General features: G+C 37.5%; 1 protein-coding gene across 1 annotated transcript in view; it reads left to right on the forward strand.

Annotated features, from left to right (window-relative positions):
- Window positions 1–22,568, forward strand: part of GPC5 (glypican 5) — a 311,688-nt gene that overhangs the window by 20,239 nt on the left and 268,881 nt on the right. The window contains exon 3 of the mRNA XM_056491777.1: window positions 12,339–12,500. Coding sequence (XP_056347752.1) covers window positions 12,339–12,500 — 162 coding nt within the window. The remainder of the gene's footprint in view (window positions 1–12,338; window positions 12,501–22,568) is intronic.

The raw sequence follows: 22,568 nt of genomic DNA on the forward strand, positions 1-22,568 counted from the left end.
CACGGAGGATGGAGCGCGTGTGCAGTTACGGAGAGGCTGGCACTGGGACAGAGCTCAGCTGGACTGGGTGGAGGAACAGCCTTTGCGTGCTCGGAGGCCGCGGGAGTGCTGGTGGTCTGTGACTGGTGAAGATGAACCTGCTGATCACAAGGGAATTAGACTAGAGGACCTTTAAAGGTCTCTTCCAAACTTTACTATGATTGTAACGTACTCTTCTGTGGTCCGCTTCCCCCAATGTTCTCTTCCCACCTGAGTTCTCGGCTGACAACTCTTTGTCGTTGCAAGCATGAAACAATAATATAGTTTTCTCCTTTAAGAGTTCAGAAAGATTTTTAGTTAAATTTTTTTCCTTCCTAAAAAAAATATCTCAAGCAAAATTTTTGAGAATTTATCTCAAAATCAGGTAAAACTTTTGTGAGACTAGTATCAACTTTCAGCTCTACTTTTAATGAACCATTAAATGAATTAAACTTATGAGGTGTTTTACAGACCTCACTGAGTTTACAGTATCATTGGTACATGTGGCATTCTTAGAGTACAAATGAAGGCTGTGTAGCTTTTAGTCTTACTTTACTAGCTTTATTATACCAATGTAAAGTAAGAGAACTGTTTGTGGAGTTTTGGTTTTTTTTTTCCTTTTTTTTTTTTTTTTTTGGTTGTGTTTTTTTTTTTTTTTTTTTTTTTTGTTTTGTCTTTTACTAGCTATAGAATCATTATAATAGTTTTGTGTAACTGAAGAAAAAGTTGATGATTGATTGTGTGGTTTTTGTTTTGTTGTTGTTCCTCCTCATGCATTGCTGTAACTTCAAGTAGTTCTATTTCAGTGCTGTTCAAAGCTATATAAAAATCAAAAGGATGGTATCAAAACTAAGAACTTACAGATAGGATATATTAGATCAGAAATAGAATTTGACTCTGGGAGATGATGTGAATATAACAGTCAACACTAGTCTGTCTTCTTAATCAATGAAGAACTTAATTTACTGTGGTATGTATAAAAATAAGGGTCAAAACATTTATTCTTCTAAATCACTCTTCAATTTTTTTTTTTTTTTTTACTATGACGCAGCTTAATAGATTTTTGAACTACTTTCAGATACTTTAATGCTATTTTGTCTCATGTATATGATCATTTCAGAACTTGAAGAGGGAGACAGGTGTTGTAGTCCTTTGGAAGTACAAACTACCTTTTGCATCCTGAGATGGGACCACTTAGAAGGATATGCAATCAAAGACAAAGCAACTTGTATTTGACACAATAAGGAATATGAGAGAAGTGTACATAGTCAAAGCAACAGGTTGGAAAGGGTTATTTTTGCAGTAGCTCTCTGAAGGGATGAAAACAGGAAAGGTGGCACAGCCATATAAAGTGTTTTCAGTCATTACAAGATGACAGTCTAAAGAAGAATGTCACTTGTGAAGATAAGGAGGAAAAGTTAGCTGTGTGCCAAACATAATAGAAAGTTTCATTTTAGCTTTCTGTGATTTAGAGGGATAAAGTGAAGATCCTCCTCTGGCATTGCACCAGTGTTTCAGGTAATGGAGTGGTATTGTTTGTGATTAAGGAAAAGGAGAAGGAGTTTGTGATTAAGGAAAATGGAGAATTTGTAGAAGGGGTATTCTTAAGTCATCTTGTGCTAACAGGTGCATATCCATGAGGAGCTATCAGGTGTGTATGTTAAGGCTTTAGCCAAGAAGATACAAGTCTAGCCAAATCTAATGTTCTCTCATAAACTTCATATATATGTATATACATTCTCCTGTTGAAATGAGAGGAGTTCCTTTCTTCTGCAAACTGCTCCATCACAGGCATTTCACAGGGTCACACCCTCCTTCAAGTATCCACCTGCACTGGCATGGGGTTCTCCATGGGCTGCAGGTGGATCTCTTCTCCATCATGGACTCATTCACACATCACAAACCTTTCAACTGAAGTTCAAATTGAAGATCCTGCCTGTCCAGTACAGCAGCCACACTCTGGCCACCTGCCATCCCATGGAATTACATCTGCATGGCTATTGTCAAAGCATTCCCAGGCACAATACAGTAAGGTGATAAGCAATACAGCACTACAGCTAGCAACAAAAGCAAAACGTGCCCACTAAAAAGCACTAGATTCAAAATACAGTCACGAAAGTGAGCCTCATGGCAAGAGACAGGAGCTTACTCATTACTATCTGAACAGCACTAGCAAACATAAATTCAGTGTAGTATATGCTAGAATAATTAATTTATGAAACTTGTTAACTAAAATACACATTTTAAGACTAAAATCAGGGAAGCTTTGAAGCATAAAACTTGAAATTAAATTCAATCTCCTAATGAGGCCAAAAATAATTATTTCCTTTGCACTTCCTATGCTGAAGTTATTAACAGAAAATAAAAATTGAAAAACCAACTCTCCAAATGCCCCAACAAACAAAAACCCACTTCACCTTTTGGACTAAAGTAGAATCTTTCTCATCTTGTAATATCTAGTTAAAACATGTACATTCAATTTCTTACCAAAAACCTCCCTTTTCTCTTAAACTGCAGAGTTGGAGGATAGAAGTTTATCTGAATTGCTATTAGTGGAGAACATGAGAAAGTACTTGTTCTGTTTGAAGCAAAGAGGTTCTAGAAATTTCCCAATGTCATCTGTTGCTGCAGGCAAACTTCCATGTGGTTGTGGGGTAAAGGAGAAATCTGTAAGTAGGAATAATTGTATGTTTTTCTTAACTTGAAAGATTTTTTCCCTGAATACTAATACTTTATTTTCGTAAGTTTACTGCACATCTTGCATTAGGTGTTGAGGATGACATTTCATCATTTCCAGAATTTTCTCTACCATCTTCAAGGTTATTTGCACTGTTTTCTTCTCCTGCCCTCCCTTTTCTTCATGGGGGGCCTAAAATGTCTTTTGCTGTAGTGTGCTTTATCAAGAAGATTGTAACCTGTCATCTGTGTTCAATGTATAGGAACAGTAGAACAAATTCTGTTAAAGGACTTCTCATGCAATTTACATTGGAGCTTGCTGACAGAAGGAAGCCAAGTCCAGGAGTATGGATGATTCAGAAATACCAGTCCTCTCCCGTTCTCATGAACTGTCATTCAGTAGGCTGGATAATTACATTGTTTTATTGCTTTGCTCAGTAGTGGCTGATCTCTTGTGCAAATTTTAATAACTTATGTTTCAGTTTGTTAACTGTATTCAAATGAATGTATGTAATAATCCACACTTAGAACTGGTTTTGCAGTCTTGTGTTGAAATTGCTGACACAGATTAAAGATTTCTTTTAAATTGAAAGCCTTATGTTTTACAGTGCTGAATGACCACTTGCAGCTTGGAGGCACACTAAGAAAAATTTCTGGCTATAAAGGGTGAGGTGTGACATTTAAAATTTATGCATGGAGAAGATTCTTGATTTTGGCATCAAGAAAGTTGTTCTAGAGATAACCTGATGCCTCCCACCGGCTTCCTTGTCTGCTGTTCCTATCAGACTTCAGCTCGTAGGCAGCACAGGGGTTTGTAAATTGATCGCGTGTCACGATTGCCTCAGAAAACGGAAACTTTTGAAGATGCCTTGAAGACTGCCGAATTCTTGGAAACTTGTCAGAAAAACAGAAGTTTGGCATTTCAAGCCAAACTGAATGGCGTACCTTATTGACAAGTGTTAAGCCTGTTGCTAGCAGCTCCCCAAAGCGCTACAATTTTATTTTTTCCCCCGTGTTTTCAGCTGGAAATTGCTCCCCTACCATGCCATAGCTTGCTTTGCCTTTGGGTTTCTGCTCCGCAGCCCCGGTGTGGGTGGCGGCGGTGGGCCGGCTCCGTCCCGTTCCCGGCAGAGCCTCCCGCTGCCCCCGGCCGTGGGGGCCCCTCCTCGGGCGGGGCCGGGCCGGGCCGGGGGAGGGTCCCGGCGGGCGGTGCCTCCCCCGCGGCGGCGGCTCCGTGCGGCAGCTGGCGGCGGCCGCGGGCCATGGGGGGGCACGGCTTCCTCCTCGCCGTCCTGACCCTCGCCCTGCTCCTGGCCGCCGCCTCGCAGGGTGCGGAGCCGCCGCCGAGCTGCGAGGCGGTGCGGAAAGTTTTCCAGCTGCGGCGGCTCGGGCCGCCCGGCGGCGTCCCGGAGTCCCCGCGGGCAGGTAAGGCAGAGCTGGCGGGCAGGAGGCGCCGGGAGCGGCGGCTTTGAGTTTGGTGCCGCCGGCGGCGATGCGTGGGGGATGCTGGTGGCGGGGCTGGCACGTCGGATCCCCCGCTACCCCATAGCGGCATCGGGGCTGGCCCTTTACCCAAGGGAGAAAACGCTCTTGTCGTGCTGTGCGCACCCCGACAGCTGCCTAAAACCCCCTTGTGCCCGCGCACTTCCACTCCGTACGGGCAGAGCACCGAGCCGGCTTCAGCTGCGGTCACCCTGCTCGCCGCCGGCCGTGGCAGGCACGGCTCTATCGGTGGAGCGCCAACCCTGGAGGCTGGGACAGCCGCCGAGCTGTGCCTGGGCTGCTGGGGTTACTGTGTAGAGGAACGGGGATCACTCACACCGCTGCCAGCGGCCGGGCTGCGCCTGGGCTGCTGGGGTTACTGTGTGAGAAATGGGGATCACTCATACCAGGCTGTGCCTGGGCTGCTGGGGTTACTGTGTGAGAAATGGGGATCGCTCACACCGCTGCCAGCGGCCGGGCTGCGCCTGGGCTGCTGGGGTTACTGTGTGAGAAATGGGGATCAGCGGCCGGGCTGTGCCTAGGCTGCTGGGGTTACTGTGTGAGAAATGGGGATCACTCATACCAGGCTGTGCTTGGGCTGCTGGGGTTACTGTGTGAGAAATGGGGATCAGCGGCCGGGCTGTGCCTGGGCTGCTGGGGTTACTGTGTAGAGGAACGGGGATCACTCACACCGCTGCCAGCGGCCGGGCTGCGCCTGGGCTGCTGGGGTTACTGTGTGAGAAATGGGGATCACTCATACCAGGCTGTGCCTGGGCTGCTGGGGTTACTGTGTGAGAAATGGGGATCACTCATACCAGGCTGTGCCTGGGCTGCTGGGGTTACTGTGTAAGAAATGGGGATCACTCGCACCGCTGCCAGCGGCCGGGCTGCGCCTCTTCACTGCTGCGTATCTGCCCGTCGCTGCAATGTAATGCAACAACATTCCGCTAAAGTATAGTCTTTATTGAGTGTATCTAGCATTTATATCAACAATGAATTTTTTGGGTTTTTTTTAAAGTAGATACTGAATGACGGTGCAAAGCAAATATATGGTAAGGTGTACGTTTTGAGTTTTGAGGTCTTGTTTCCAGGTTTGTGAGAACCTCAGCTGAACTCAGAGAATTAAAATACAAGTATTTTAGTGATTCAGTGATACAGGATGGGAAAGCAGGGTTTTTTTACACATCTGTAAATGTGTTCATGTTTGGATGCCAGGTTAACTAATAAATGTGAGTCACTGCTTTTTTGACAGAAAATGCAACAGAAACTGAATTAATGTACTCCTCACTTTAAAATATCAATAGCTAGCCTCATTCTCTTTTTAAAGACAATTTGTTTGGTTTTTATTAACTTTGCAAGTTGAAAAGGCATTCTAGGTTTATTTTAAAGGAATTCCTTCAAAATGCAGCTTTTAGTGACTCTATAGCTTTAAATGTGAAAGATGATGCTTAATATAGTAAATATTGAAGTGTGTAGTTTACAAATTAGAGTACTAAATTTTTTACTACATTTGTTAGCATGCATTGTCCTAACCTAAAGATTTTATAATTGTCTTTGATAGAAAGAAAATAAACACTTCAATTGGAAAGCCTGATGAGACAGGTACTGTGCAAGTGAAGGTGTCTGGAAAGTGAAATCTGAGTTACAGCCCTGTCAGCGATTTAGTTTTTTTTTGTGCTGATTATTTGTGTGATTAATCTCAGTATGAATGATACAGTATCACTTTATCTATGTTTTTCTCATTCCGTAGCCTACTGTCACTGTCATTTATTTTGATTACTCTGCCATTCACTTGTGTGCTAGTGACAGGGAGGAAGTATGTTGACTCAAGAACTATAGTACCTTATGTATGTTTCTTCTGCTCTGCTCCTCTGACTTCTTCTTTTCCCCTACAATATTTTTTATACCATCACTCACCTTCTTCTTTTGGTTTTGACTTTCCTGCATTTCCTGTTCCAATGAAAAGCTGGGTTTGAATTGTAAGATTATAAAAGAATTCCTTTCTCTGCTGCTGCCCTTGCAAACGGTGGGCAGCAGGAGGTGTGGTACAGCTGCATGGTCAGCAGCCTTTCACTCTTTGAGGGAATTACATTGCTGTGGGCAGCCAGAGTTCTTGTTCTGAATGGCATTGATCTCAGATATCATGAAACAAATGATTACAAAATCTATCCAGAACTGGCAATGACAGGAAAACGGGGATTAAGTGAGTATTTTAGAAAGTTTAGGTGTGATGAAAGGTCTTCGTAGGCTCAAATCATAATGTGAAATGTCAGTTTTTGCTACTGATCTTCTGTATTAAGCCTTCTTTTGAGGCGAGGTGTAAAAATATTTTAAAACCTTTCCTGGTGGCACTAAGAAATGTATTTGTGTCCAAGATACATGCACCCACACAACACACAGATTTTTTGTAGGTGTCCAGTTTTGTAAATAGGTGTCCAAGCTGCCTCTACAAGGTTTAATTTTGGTGCTGAAATGTGGGTATCTGGCAGCAATTTAATTTTCTCAAGGTTTCCATAATGTTCCCAATGGGGCTGAGAGATGCAATTACTCTGGGAAACTTGCATCTTTCTGGTAGTGCAGTGTGCACTAGGTGGATACCTTTGGCATCTCATGTGCTCCTTGTGGGCAGCCCCAGTGGACAGCCAGTGCAGTTTGTGGCATCTTGGAGCTTCTCCACTATCAAATATTGCTGGTGTCTACAGAATAAGCTGCATAAGTGCCTCTACTGCACTGCCTCTGTGTCTTTATTATAGTGGTACTTTAGACATAACTTGTGTAAGAACACTTTCATTTAAATGTCTTAAGCTGAATCTTTGGGGTGGAGTAGCATCACCAGCTGAAGAACAGCAGGAATGCTGGTTGATGTATGGTTCTGTATACAGTGGAAGTCAGTAAAATTATAGGCCTAATATTTGCCTTGTTTTCATTGCATATATAAAAAAAAGGCTGTACCATTCATATTTTTCCTCTTAGTAGGATAAAGCCAGCAGCCTTATATCAGTAAATCAGGCCGATTCTGGTTCTGGAGATTGTCATGTGTCTGTATTTTGAATATATGTTAGCTCAAAATACTATGCATTATTTTATATAATTTATTTATCTAATATGTATTAATTTATGTAATTAGAAATTAGATGTGCAGCTATTATATTATATTATATTATATTATATTATATTATATTATATTATATTATATTATATTATATTATATTATATTATATTATATTATATTATATTATGTCTTTAAGGGGGAAAAATACCTCTATCCTATGCAAAAATGGCATATATATGTGTGTATATACATATATATATATATATATATATATATATATACATGAAGGTGATCTCGAAGGATATGGAAACTACAAATCCGAGTTTGTGTTATCATCCACATAGGACAGGATATAATAGTGTTGAAAATGGCAACTAATAATCAAGATAAATTAATATATTTACCAACCCCAAGATACTTACTGGTACCCCTAGCAGTCAAGGTACTTGACTAACTGTTCTCAGTCTTTTGTAAATGTGATTTGGTAACTATAGTACAGGCTTATGCTCAGCCCCATCACATGCTATATTGGAACTTTTATTGCATTCATACTGATTTTAAAAGTTTGTTGCAAAAAAACTTTTTTTTTCCTCTCTGATTCTGTGCTACAAGTACATTTTTGGTGGGACTGTACTGAATAACCTCAGTAATTAAAAATCCTAAGTGACACTTTTTTGCTGTATGAAGAATGAAATAAATATAAAAAGTACTCAAAGGTTAGGATAGGAGTTTTTTATGTTCTTTTTGTGGATTAATCTGAAATGCATTATTTAAAAAGAAAGAAATTGTCTGCAAAATACTTATTTAAATTTTTTTGTTTCTTATGTTCAAGGTGTTGTATATCCTTTCTAGTATTTCTTTTCTAGTTTCTTTCTCTCAGAACAGAGAAGTTGTGGATCCCCAATCCCTGGAAGTATTCAAGCCAGGCTTAATGGGGCTTTGAACAACTTGGTTTAATTAAAGGTGTCCCTGCCCATGGCAGAGGGTTGAAGCTATAAGGTCCTTTCAATCCAAACCATTCTGTGATACGCTTTTAGCAACAGCAGAATAGGATGGCTGGTAAACCATTCACTCTTGCCTTCTTAACAGAGCCTCTGGTAGGTGTGTCAGTAAACAAACTTTCAGACTTCCCTTTGCACCAAAAAGCTGAATTCTGTGGCTCATTGAAAAATGTTACATTTGCTGTCACTGTAGAATCAAACAATTCCCAGTGAAGTGGGGGGCAAAAGTACTGGTGATATTTTTCTCAGTAGTTTGTTTTTTGTTGGTTTCTGTTTGTTCGCTTTTTTGGTTTTGGGTTGTCTGTTTCTTTTTCAGGAATCAGTCTGGACTTCTTTTCAGCAAATGTTGGGAGGTCATATGTGCTATTATGAGATCAAGAAGCATAAAAGAAAGTGAAGACTGATTAGCATAAATTTTATTGTATAGGCTTTTTGGTAGAGAACCATTAGGAATATGAAATTGAATAAATTTGAAGAACCATGCTGGAAGGATGAGATAATGTTAGAATGTGGTACTATTGCTAATTCAAGTTAAAACATTATTACTAATTCCCCTTAAAGTAACAATAGAAGTCAGTCCAAAAATCCAGCAGGTTGCTTTAATGCAGTTCTAAGATCATATCTGATTTTTAATTTGTGTTTCTAGTATAATTTACATTCAGGTAATTTGGATTTTGGTTATGCCTCAAGTCAAATTAATTTTTTTTTCTGTTTGTTGTAGAAGGTAGGGACATTTCTAATTACTCTATTTGTTTAACAGGCATTCAGAGCTCTGGAAAATGATTTATTCAATGACAGAAAGTGAATTGCTCTGTCAAATCAGTTACTGATGTTCATTGTATCACATCCAGTTTTGTAAGGACTGTTGCCAACAACACAATTTTGTGTCTGTGTGAACATTCACCTCTGAATCTGCAAAATTACCACTGTGGAAAAAAAAATGACAGTTTTGAGATTAAAATCAACAAAAAAGGGAGCTTAGCTATATAGCAGTTCCCCTATTTCAGTCTCCATTCTTTCAGCTTCTCTAGGAAAGTCATCAGGGCTCAAGTAGTCTTAGGATTTGATCTGTCTGGGTTGGCCTGAAGGTGGTGCAGCCCAACAGCAGACAGAGGAGTGTCTCCTGGCTCTCATGCCAAGTGGAACAGGGTCATGTCTGTGTTGCTTAAGGCTGGTAGAAGGTCCTGGTCCTGGCTGGTCCAGGCTGGTCCTCACTCCATTTTCTCTTGGGATTCTCTGGGATTTTCTCTTGGACAGAACAACGACATGTTTTGTTCCATGAGCTGTGCGTGTATGGAGGGATGGCTTCACCTTGCTAGGGTGGTTCTTAGTAGGCAGGAAGATGAACTTGGAGTGTATCAGGAAGGAGCCAAACCTGTACTACAGTGTTGTCTGGAGTGCCCTTGGAAAGCAGTTTATAGAATGCACCATCTCTTGAAGTGCAGGTGAGAGAAATACTGGCGCCTGCAGAACACAGCCACAGAAAGAAGTGAGGTGATAGTTCAGCAGCATCGATAGTCACAGGGCCAGGTGCTTGAGGCTGATACCCATCTCTTGTACTGAGCAAAGCTGAATTACTTTACAACAATCACAGCAGTAGCAGGTAATGCTAAATCTGGAGTGGTGCTTGTAACAAAAATAAGTTAATAAATATTAAAGGATAAGCATCAGAAGGACTTAGGTCTGATACAGGTTCCAAATCCATTTTGAAATAAGCTGCTGATTTGCCAATTGCTTCCAAGCCGTATGGCATTTCAATGCTGGCTTTTGAAGGACTGTCATGACAATCCTAAGTCTGTTTTGGAATTTTTCAGACCCTGGATTTGATCTCTTGGAAGTATAAATAGACAGGAAGAAAATTACCACAGATCTGGCATCTTTTCTTTCTGGCACTTAATATCCTCATCCTGTAAGCATTTGTTTATCTCAAGGTACTGAAAATACAGATTGTACAGCTGAGGCCGTGAATAAAAGTTTGAAATCAGTTCCAGATAGGTAAACTTGCACCTCAGAACAATTATGTTCTTCTTCCTAAGATGTCTTTCCTAAACTCATCTAGATTATTTTCAGTTCTAAAACCTTTCCTATACCGTAACGGTTTACTTCAATATATTTTATTACAGGCTAAGGTATTTAACTTCTAGCAGTCTTGTCTCAAAGTGGGCCACAGTGTAAGAGCCATCAGAATTTGGTACTGAAAAGAGCCAATAAGCCTTTCTGGAGTAGAAAGTGTTTTCTTCTTCTATTTCAAAATTGGTTATTGATAAAACAATTCTTGTGGAGGATGGAAAGTTTTTTAGATGTGAAAACTCAGAAAATAATTGTGTGGGTTTTTTAATGTTACTTGTATTGAAATGGAAGGACCTGTTTCACTGTCTGATTTATGTGTCTTCTGAAACATTATCTGTAACCCTTGTTCTGTAGATCTCTTAAAAAAACAATTAGAAAACCACTCTCTGAGTTTTGAGCGGCAGTTCAATTTTTAGTCAGTTGGGTTCTTCATATGTTGTAGTTGGTTACTTTTTCCTGGCCAATGAAAGCAGCTGTGTTTAATGAGCTGGAACAAAAGTAGGTCAATAAAATGTACTTTATGTGTACGATTAACAGTCTTAAAACTATAAAACAAAATTCACTTAGGGTTGGGAATGAGATCCATGTTCATAAGATGCTGCTAAAAATATTTTTCATAAAATCAAGGGAATAAAATAATACTGAAGAGTCATCTGAAGCCATATACAAATATTCATTATTATTTTAGGGTTTTGCTGAAAGTATGTCTTTTTGAAGCTATAGTCAAGTCCATAAAGCCTAGACAAAGTTACAAGAGGCAAAGGTTTGAAAGCTAAGCAGTGCCTAACAATTGTTTAAAATACTAAGAAGAGTTTGGATAATAGAGCTAATTTTTAGGTTATTTCATTTTAATATTACACAAGTGTGATTTGTGTCTGTGCCTATATACACAGGGAACTGCATGTGAGCAGTTATTCTGTATATTATTTGTTAATAACTAAAATGTAGAAGTTGAAAAGTCATGTGGATGAAAGTAAGTTTCTCACTATGTTTCTGCAAAATCTTGTCCTGTCGGTGAAGTAAGATATTTGAGAACAAAATTCGGATTGGACTGCTAAATTTTGTATTAATGTAATTTAAATTCTCATATTTATTCTTTCATGATGTGTTTGTTCTTTACATTAGAAAGAATATATTACTTAGATACAGTATTAAAAAAGAAAAAATATTTTGAATACCACATGATAACAAAGAAGTTGAATAATGCTATTCATGCTTGATTGTGCTCCAGTTGTAAAGTTATAAAAGTACTGAATTTTCCCTCTGGGATTTCGTGCCCAAAATTAAAAAAAAGTACTCCTTTGTAGAAATGTCCCCCAACCTATTGGGGAAGTAGGAAGTTGCTGTTGTGGATTGATGGGAATGTTTGGCTTTAGAGAAAGACACAGTTAGGGAGATTAGACTGGAGGTTAGGGCTGCTCCATGTAGAAGTTAATATAAGCATATTCATTATGAACCAGTCAGGAATGGGCTTTCCACTGCTGTGTTTATAATACTTGGAATTAGTTAGCTTTTTCTAGTCCAAGAAGCACAAGAGTGCCAGCCATGAGCTGCTTCAGCATTCCAGTATTGTAGAGGATCATAGAATCACAGAATAGTTTGTGTTGGAAGGGACCTCTAAAGGTCATCTAGCCTGCAATGAGCAGGGACATCTTCAACTAGATCAGGTTGCCCAGAGCCCCATCTAACCAGATCTTGAGTGTTTCCAGGATTGGGACATCTACCACCTGTATCGTGATGTACAATGCATATTCACTATATTTTATCAACATTAGTTAGCAATATTCACAGCTTAGACAAGATTACAATGTCAGGGAAATTATATTATGTGACTTTAATTGACTGTAATAAGCCTTTCCACAGAATTTTAATAAGTATCCCCTTCTATTGAGCAAGACCAAATGTTTTAAAGCATTGGGTATTTCTTCTGTGTGTCAATACCCATGTAAAAAAAAGAAAAAAGGTTTTCTAGGGGTTTTTGTTTTGCAGTTTTGCATACTTCTGTTTTATATTAATCAGTGTAACTGCCTTTTCCTTAGGTGATGATCTCCAGGTTTGTACCTCTAAAAAACCAACATGCTGTACCAAAAAGATGGAAGAAAGGTATCAGATTGCAGCAAAGCAAGATATACAGCAAGTGCTTCAAACATCAAGTGCTACATTAAAATTTTTAATATCTCATAATGCAGCTGCTTTTCAAGGTAAAAATTTCTGCTTTTTGTTTCCAAACTTGTTCATACTTTTCTTGATTTTCATCTTTGATTATTTATGATGTCATAAAAGTTATCTATTAATTTTTAGCTTCTCTGTATGCTTTTATGCTTTCAAATAAGGAGTATTAAATAGGCAGGTGATTAGAAATGGTATTATTTTGGAATTTGTGGCTTTAGAAAAATTATATTTGAGAAAAAGTAAGACATAATTCTAGTAAAAAGCTTTGATTTTAATTGTAAACCTGTAACTTGATATTCCTCTTTAACTTCTTGAAGTAAAATGCAAAATTGCTGCCTGGAGTGCTACAAAAGTGTATTTTTTTATACCACTCTTTCCACCCACTATATTATTTTGTCTTTTTCTGGTAGACATCCATGGGTAGTTTGTTTTTGAGATTTTGAGGTTCCTTTTTAAGATCTAGTTTTGCAGACTTTTGAGTTTTTAAATATAATTGAAAAAAATTTCAGGTTGTGCAATAGTTGTTTTAATAAACAACAGGAGATTGTCTGATAAATAATAGTTATTTGGTCTGGTGATGGGGTTTCCTTTCTGCGATTACTCTTCATATTCTATTAATTTATTTTTTATTTAATTAGACATAAGTTCATGCAGAAATTGGTTAAGGAGCTGAGAAGATGTGAAAATAATAGAGATGTGAGGTTGTACATGATAGAAGGAAATACAGAGTTCACGTGTGTTGAGGAGAAAGCCCTAAAGTCTTGTCATTTGTCCTTTAATATGTACATTTATATTTTAATATTTAATATTTAACATTTAATATGTACTTATTAACCTTTGTGACCACTTGATTGGAAGGGATAACATGATAACTTCATACAGGCTTGTGGCAACTCTCTTGTTTTTAACCTCTGGTGCTAAAATAATTAGCAGAATTGAGTCCTAAAATTCAAGTTCACTATGGAGTCCTAAAGCCTCCCCCCTTTTTTTTTTTTTTTTTTTTTTTTTTTTTTTTTTTTTTTTTTTTTTTTTAATTTAGGCTGTCTAATGCTAAAAATGAGCTGGAGTTGCGAGTTGCTCTCCATCTTTTTTTTGCCATTTAGCCTAATGCAGGTGCCAAAGGGTGTTGCAGTCATGGGATGATTGATAAAATGTAAGAAGAAATATTTCCATCTCTCTTCTGCCTTTGTTCTTCCTTTCAACTTCTGTGTATTATCTTTGTCTTGGTACCATAAGAGTTAATCTAGAGTTTGGTACATATTATAATATGATAAATTTGGTCTGCTGTCTTTGGTCCCTCATTTGCATTTAAACAAAAACCTTCTAAAGCATATACTTAAAAGCTAAATCTTTTTTATATACTTTATACACTTAATATATTTTCGAAGTACATGCTTTAGTCTTTAGTAGTTTTGTCTTTATTTTCCTTTTATGTAAAGAAGTATAACAGAGAGAATGTTGCATGGATTCTGGTACTATTTAGTTTTAAAACGTTGTTTAACCTTGAAGTAATTATTTGTGGAAAAACATACTATTGAACATACCACTGGTTTTTGAAGAATTGCAATCACTGCTAACTTAAAGCTAAATGATTTCAGATTCAGAAAAAATAAGATGCTGCTGATGTTTTTTCAGCTTGGAATTCTAGGAACACAGTAAGACGTTATATCTGTTCTGAATTCAGTTTTGACCCTGCTTTGAACAGGATGTTGAGCTGGAGACCCCCATAAGGTTCTTTCCAATCTGAATTATAGTGTGAGAGGGTGCCTATCTCAGCACCAAATGTTTAGGCATTCCTTTTGTTGTTTAGATCAGGCTGGGCTGGGGAGCAAGGAGTGTGGTTATCTCTTCTGCTGCTTTGACAACTGGACAGGCATCTCAGGAGTCGTGCAGAAAGCATGAAGGGGATTGTTGGGGTGTGTAGAGAAGGGAGCAGATGTCATGGATTTTGTCATTGTTGTTACCTGCCTCTTCTCAAAGTATATTGAGGTTGACCTTAAAGGGGTGGACTAGATCCTAGAAGAACAAATAGCTAATGTTTTGTCTCAGTTTCTTACATATTCAGTAGAGAGAAGTAGGCAGTTAAAATAAGTGATCTGTATCTGACTGTGGAGGTCTTCAGAGGTGTGTTTTCATTCAGCATTAAGTACAGTCTAGAGATCCTGAGTCTTCAGGGTGTCTAACTACCCGGGACTTTATGGTGACCATGTTGGTGAAATGAGGCAGCTGTCTGCCCATCTGTCTATGAACTTGTTATGTGTGTGCATGTGGCTTTATATGAGAGTAAATTCATCTATATATATTGACATATCTTTGTCACCTTCTAATGTTTGTGAAAATTCCATGGCTCTGTATTGTGGTGAGTGCTGCCTCTTGACAGTAACTATTGGTGATTTACAAGCTGTATGGTGCAGATTGCTCCACTTGTGTACTGGGTCCTACTGAGTACTGTTACAGTTTTTTCCTTATGTTTCAGGGTTTTTCAGAATGTGCATTTTCTTTTTCGTTGTGAATCTGTTTCTTTTTAATAGCTTTGAGGAATGGTAAGGGAGCAGAAGGATGGGTGGCAATGAAGTTAAATAAGATTTTATTCTGTTAAGTGGGAGATACATTATGGAGAGCAATAAATACTTTTTTTCTTTGGGAAGGGTGACTAGAGAACTTAAGCTGTATGATGATTTTCTTTCAAGACAGTAATTTTGGTAACATTCTTGCACATTTCAGATTTTCAGTATTTCTTAATATTTGAGGAAGAGATTGTTGCTGCTATATAGGGATTGTGATAACATCTCCATTCTAGTCATCATAAACCCAAATACTTTTTAAACCTTACATTTACATGCCATAGATGTCTCTTAGTGTGTACACACTCATTTTGTACGGTTATTAGATGTTACTTGAAGTTCACACTGATGGTTGTCTACACCTGTAAACAAAAGATTAACAAGTGCTGCCAGAGTTACAGTGTAGTCAATTGCAGTGTTGGTTTTTGTGTAGAGAAAAAAAAAAAGAAATCCCTACAATTTCTAAAATTAGGAATTGAACAGGCTTCTAAGAATCTGGTGACCTGCAGTAGGCTGGAGAGCTGTGCAGCAGAATAGCAGATCTTGTGTCACTTCTCTGTTTTTCCACAAGAGAGCTCATAACCCTTTAAAAAGTGGCCATGTGTGACATAGAACAAGACAACAGCTTGTCTTTTTGAAAGAGAAATTTAGAGATGAGAATTTAGTTGTGGAGTCCAAAGCAAATAGACATTTCTTTATGCTGCTATGTTTGACAACTCTAGTATTGTAGCATAGTTTTTATAAATATGGAAGCATCAATCATTTCTGAATGGGGCTGCCTGTCACTGAAACAGTGAACTTGGCAGGTGTGTGTCTGTATGCAATCGTTAATAAACTGCACTCTTCAATAGAGCATTACCTGACACTTCCTACTCTGTAGGAAAAATTTAACCCCTTTGCCATGGAAGTTCTGAAGTACATTGAATCAGGTTTGCTTGATGCAGATTCGTGTTTTTCTGTGAAATTATTGCTACACAGTAGATCAGTTTCCACTTTATCCAGAGCAGAATTAAATGAAGTCAAATTGTTGTATCATATTGTTTGAGATCACTGTACAATTACTACATTTAAATAGGATAAAGTTTTAGTCAGTAGCTAAAGTAAATTATATGAACTAGAAAATGTGCTGAAATCTTCTGAGCTGCCTTCTCTGGTAAGCCATAAGAAATAATGGAATTTCTGTTCATCTTTGTGAAACTAAATGTGCCCTGGCACTGATTCAATTGCTTTACATTTGTGAAGTTTTCTGAAGAATGATTTGGAGATCAGAAAATTTCCAGCTAGAGCTGCTGTATCTCTCATGGTTTCAAATGATATGTTGCCCTTCAGATCATTTGCAGTGTGGACTGCTTTGATGTTCCAACATTTTCTTCTTTCTCATCTCCATAATCCTTTCTATTATAAGTGTGATAGAAATAAGCCTAAATCTAAATACTGGCAAATCCCAACTTCATTTAATTAAATGAAACTTAAGGATTCTATTAAAAGACAAAAATGTGGACAGGTTGAGAGACTCCATTTATCACTTGGTTATATTGAGGGATGAGAGTCTCCAAAATATCTGTAGTTCAACAGAGTTATGTTCTTCTTTCTTGGTTGCTCTGCAGCCCTTCCCCATAGCTATGATCAGGCTCCCCTCTGGACTGAGGAAGGAGGGAATGAATTTTAATAACACAGAAGAATCATTATACACACTGATTGGTCTAAGGAACAAAGCTGTTATACAGACTTCACTAACTTCAGAAATCATCTATCCATATGGTATTTTGAGTTCTTTATTATAATAAAACAGCATGATAAACATCATGCTAATATAACTAAGATTTGGACCCAGTATGTCTCTATATACATTAAATACAGCATTAAGGGACTGCTGTAAGTGCAGAAATTTGGAGATTTAGATTAATACCTAAAATTGTATTATTAATCCTGAGTTTTATTTCTGTATTGAAAGTCAGTCTTTTGTCATTCCAAAGGGATTTAGTTCTACTCTATCTCATTCTTATCTTCAGATACTTATTTGCCTATATGTGTGCTATGCCTGTAGGGACTCGTGGGGTATATCTGTCTGTCTGTCTGTCTATCTATCTGTCTATCTATCTACTGAGGGATTTAATGGACTTCTGTAACAGTTTTCACCACATCAGTCTTTTCTTAAATTGTTCAAGTGTGCGCTTGTGCTTCTGGATTCTAGTCTCAGCCTGTTCATTTACCATCAATTATTTCTCCTAGTTACAATAATGTCTGAGTTACAATTAAGCTGATGTAGGTGCACTATTTAGTCTCATACTCGGTGAGTACTAAGATTTTTTTTCATATTTTTGTTAGTACCAAGCTATCTACTATTTTGGTTTATGTTTCTGTAACACAGTGATCAGTATAGACATATGCTACTTTAGATTTTTTTATGCTTTATGTAGTTCTTAGGCATTTGAAAAAAGAAGTGAATTACAAATTTAATGCAACATTCTCTTGGGAGCAGTGGCCATAGAAAATTTGCATTTTCATGGATGCCTGTTTCCTGCTTATTCTGAGAACTTTGGGAAGCTAATAGCTGACAAAATGCAGGAGTTTAAAAGACTGAACTCCAGCAGAGAAGGTAGTATAAAGTTGATAGTTTTCAATGAATGTTTAGTATTATTTCAAAGGTAGAATTGCCTGCAGCCTTTTAGATTTACAAGATTTACAAATACGCATGGAAGTTTTCACTTAGTGTTTTTATTGTGTTAGGAAAAAGAAAAAATCCAAGAAGTTAGCAAGTCAAGTCTTGTTGAAAGACAGAACTCAAAATAGTCCTGACTTAATGGAGACGAAGTGTGAAAAGATTGTTCAATAGGAGCAAATGAAAAGTGCTCCATTTAGCTGGGAGGGAACAGTGGAAGACATAGTAGTATGGGGGATATCTTGCAATGGATTTTTTTCTGTAGGAGAAGGTCTGTGAATAATGATAAAAAGATGACAAAAGTCAGCAGTTTCATGCTGTTATCAGGCAGACAGCTATTTTAAGATTCTTAAACAGAAAGCAGAGATCCGTGAATTGAAACTACTGTTTTGCATTGGTAAACTGTAGAATATTGCTCAGATTTGGGTAGTGTACTTGAAAGACCCTGATCAATTGGAAAGAAGAGAGAAAAAATATGCTCTGAAATCTGTGTAGAAAAAACTACACATAAGAAAGTGCTTATCTTTACTCTTTTATAGTAGATAAAGCCCCAGTGGTGTTGTACTGCAGCAAAGAAAATACAGGCTCAATATTAGCAAATATTTTCCAGTGACCACTTTAAAATGATTTTGGTTAAGAATTTTGGGATTCTATGTCTTAGAAATGAGCTGGACAAGTAAACAGCTGCCAAGATTTATGTTGTAAATAACATTGATTCTGCTTGCAGGCCAGGGATTGGACTGGACTGCTCATCAGAATTTTCTTGACCTTAGGACAGGTTTGAAATGTGATTTACAAGGAAAAGCTAAGTGATTTGAATGTTTTAACTAGTTTTAGGATTAATCTGTGGGTGTTATGCTCTAGCAAGAAGGGTGTGCTCATTAATCTCCCTCCAAGGAGATTACACAGTTCTTTGCTATAACATAATGGGATGTATTGCTTCAGTCATAAAGACTCCTGCAGAATGGCTTTAAATTTCAAATATTATATATCAGTATTAAAAGAACATTAATTTGTTCATAACTTGGTATGTCTTTTTTCATTATTAGTCCTACAGTGGAACTATTGTGTATGGAATAATAGATCTGTACACTATCACTTGAACATATACTATTATGAACTACATATTCTACATGAGAAATCCAAAGAATTTTGCAGTTTTTACAGTACACACACTTACTTTTAACTGTTTTTTTTTTTGTTTGTTTGTTTTTTTCAAATTGCATCTCAGTGAACCTGACATGCTGCTTAGAAGTAGAATCATGTGCTGCATTTCAAAGACTTTGTGTGAGGTGAAAGCAGTTTGCTTTCCCAACAGAAGTAAACCTAACATTATCTAGTCTTACATGAGATTTTTAAAGATAAGTCTGGTTACATCTAGAGTGGATAAATCTGATGGTATTTTAAGTGGCTTTTTAAATTAGAAAACCATCATGTCAAAACAGCAAAAAGGAAAAGTGAGAGAGGGTAGAATTGCATCAAATTGGAATTAATCAAACATTTACGAAAAAATTTACAAAATTTAGAAAACTAAAAACTGACTTTTCCTGTAAAAATTATACCCATACTTAAAGCAGATGAAATACAGTATAGAGAGAATTTAGCCAGGTAATATGCAAAAAAAGACTATACTGTACCCATAATCCTGGGAGGAGAATTTTGCTCCTGTGGAGACAAAAACCCGAGGTTATTGCTGAAGACCTCAGGACTTGTCAAATGTCACTGAAAACTTATGGTTAGACAAGTGAGCTGAGCCCAGTGTCACCATTGACTGTAATGACAGCTTACTTAGCTAAATTCCACACATTTAGACACCTACATCGAGGTGTGTCTGAAGTTCTGCCCACCAAAGTAAGACGCTCAGAAGTTCCCTACTCTCTGAAACCTCAGAGCCACCCTGTCTGACAGTGCAAGGGTGTGAGTACAGTTTGGGAACAAAACCAGGCTCTTGAGCAGTAAGCTCACACTTGAGTTTCCAGCCTGTCAGCTGCTTGGAGGTGATTGCTTTTATGTTGATGTAAATGAAAGCTGGCTTACTGCTTGGAACTTCCCTCCTGCTGGGGAGGTAGAAATGTGCAAGAAGGTTCTGTTAAACATATTGTTAAATCTATTGTTCAAACCTTTGCTTATCATGTGGCAATTTGCTAACAATAAGAAGTGAGTTTCTACTTTTCTTTCTGTTCTTCTTGAATTAAGCAGAAAGGTATGTGTGTCATGTAATAAAGTAGGTGACAGTGATTTTAACAGTGGTAATGAAACAAACTTACTTATATAAAACACATCATGGACAAGTAGGTGTAGCTTGATTCTTAAAAGAGCTATTGATACAAGTAATATCCATTTTTAATAAAATTACAAATTTCACCTTCATTAAAGTCTTGAACTTAGGTCTGTGTAGGCTACAGGAGTGCCACGATAGAGGTCTGCTGATCCTTGTGTTCTAGAAGAGAACATTTTGTATTCACTATTTCAATGTATTTGAAATGCATCTGCACTGCGTGTCACAGTACAGCATGCTGCAGTTCTGCTGTAGATCAGCTGCATAGCCATTCAGTATTTGTACAGTAACCATTTATGTAGGGGTTTTCGATAGTTCCATAAAATACAGCAGAATTTACTGAGTAGAGTTGGCTGTTTTCTGGGTTATTTATTTTGCAGTGTGTAATTCTTTTCTGTTCCAGCTGTCTTCATCTGTGTACCTACTTAATATCCACTGTGATAGAAGCAAAATGAAAAATTAGCCTTGTAGTTTGATGGTTAGGATGCTCGTGTGCCACAAAGCAAGGGTATGTTCCAGTGAGTATTTCTAATTATTTGTATAATTCATAAATATAGTCTGCACTTGCAGGCCTGAATCAGTTTAAAAGAAGTGTTTTACAAGATGTGTAGTAGCTCTGGGCTGGATGTCCTTCCAGTGTCCAGATCTCCTCTATTTTATTGCCCTTTTCAGTGAATCTTCTAAGCTCACCAGACTTCAAAAGAAAAAAGGAATTATTTGCTGATTGGGAGACAATTAACTAACATCTCTTAAGAATTAAGAGATATGTATCTAAATTCCAGTGGGCATTTCTGTCCACTGCTACCACTATAATAGCCATAGCCTGGCTGCTTATGGAAACAAACTTGTGCAAAGTATAGCAAAGATGTTCTGCAGGGCCAGGCTTGCTATATGGCTGAGAAGATTTCTTTCAAATCAAGTTAATGTGTTATTTTTAAATCGAAGTATACCAATCTTTGTTCTCTACTTGTGTAAAACACATTATGGCTATGTAAATATATTTATTTATTGTTAGGCATCTGAAAATAATTAAATATTTTAAGTATTCCTTGTTCTTTATGTTGTGCCTATGAGGCTTTTTGAGTTTTGTAAGATGGGATAATATAGTTGTAATTTACAAGGTTTGTAGATGTACAGAGAAGGATTACAAATTTGAAGTTATAAAATGGCTTTCCTTTGTGTTTCCATTATGTCATAACAGTTTCAAACTGAAATAGTTTGCAAGCTAATTTTCTTTGTTTTGCCTACCACAATTTTGATGTCATGTTACTTGAAACAACTTGCTGGTAACGTAAAATGCCTGATTATCACCAATGAGTATTTTTTTCATTCCAGATCTATTACTTAAAAGTTGCAAGCCAGAATCCTATAAGCAAAGTAAGGCCTAGTTCAACCATATTAAAATTCTATGTACATTTTAATTTGATTTTGGCTGTGTGACCATGTTATACTGAAGCTATTACCTGGCTCAGTGGTCCCGCAGACAATTTCCCTTCCTCATTCCGATTTTATTGTAAATGATTGTCAGCATAGTACAGGAAACTGTAAATTCAATTTTGATCAGTCCCATGAGAGACTTGATTCTTCATTACTTACTCTTGTTTTGAAAATAAATTGAAATAGCCATCTAATTTAAGGGATGCCTTCAGAGTAGAGGATTAAAATCTGTAATTCGTTTTACGCAAGTTCTTTTTCTTTATTGTGTCATTAGGCAGAAGATAATATTTAAGGAAATTTCATAGCAGTTACTCCCATGGGAAAGATTTAGTTCTTCATTTAATATTTCCATTTTATATTTAATGGCTTATTAAGCTGGGTTTTTTTTCCTTTCTTTTATACCTGAGTATCATAAACCTGCTGTTTTCTTTTCAAGACAATGTTTTTTGAGTACTTACTATAATTTAGGATTTAAAGACAGCTCTTCCTCCAGTCACTGCACTTAGTCCTCACTGTGAGGCAGTAAGACCCCATCTCAAGTTCTTCAGTTCAAATTAGCATCCATCAGCTTTTGAAGATGAATTGCAATCAAATGCCAACCACTGCCCTGTTTTGCAAATAATTATTTTGCAAGCCCGAGGTGTGTTACAACAGTCAGATCTACAATCGAGTTCCAGTCTTAAAAATGGTGAGTGTGAAAGTAAGAAAGCATTGATCATAGTACAGTCTGGCACTGGAATGATCCTTTGAAAGGTGTATAGTGTCAATTTAATCAGAAATGTGAATGCAGTCTACTCCACACACTTCCCCCCATGTTTCTTCCTCATGCAGAATTTTAAGGGAAGACCACTAAGTTACTCAGTCTCTCCAAGGGGCTTTGCAACTAAGTGGGATTTAGCATTGTATGAGTATCCTAAAATTCTTTTCTTATTTTCTTTTATCACATCAAGTGTTTATAATTGATTTGGATACTCTTTACATGCTTTATACATTTTTAAGGACCTTAGGATCTATTCCTTTTTCTATCCTAAATGAATACTTTCTGCATGGTTTGGGTTAGGAGTATCAAGTCATGTTACCTATTTAGGTGCTGAAGTAATTTCTTTCAACATCACAGACTTGTATACCACTGACATTATTGCTCTGACAGTTTTTG

This window comes from Oenanthe melanoleuca, chromosome 1, assembly GCF_029582105.1.
Source record: "Oenanthe melanoleuca isolate GR-GAL-2019-014 chromosome 1, OMel1.0, whole genome shotgun sequence".
In the NCBI taxonomy this organism is placed as follows: Eukaryota; Metazoa; Chordata; class Aves; order Passeriformes; family Muscicapidae; genus Oenanthe; species Oenanthe melanoleuca.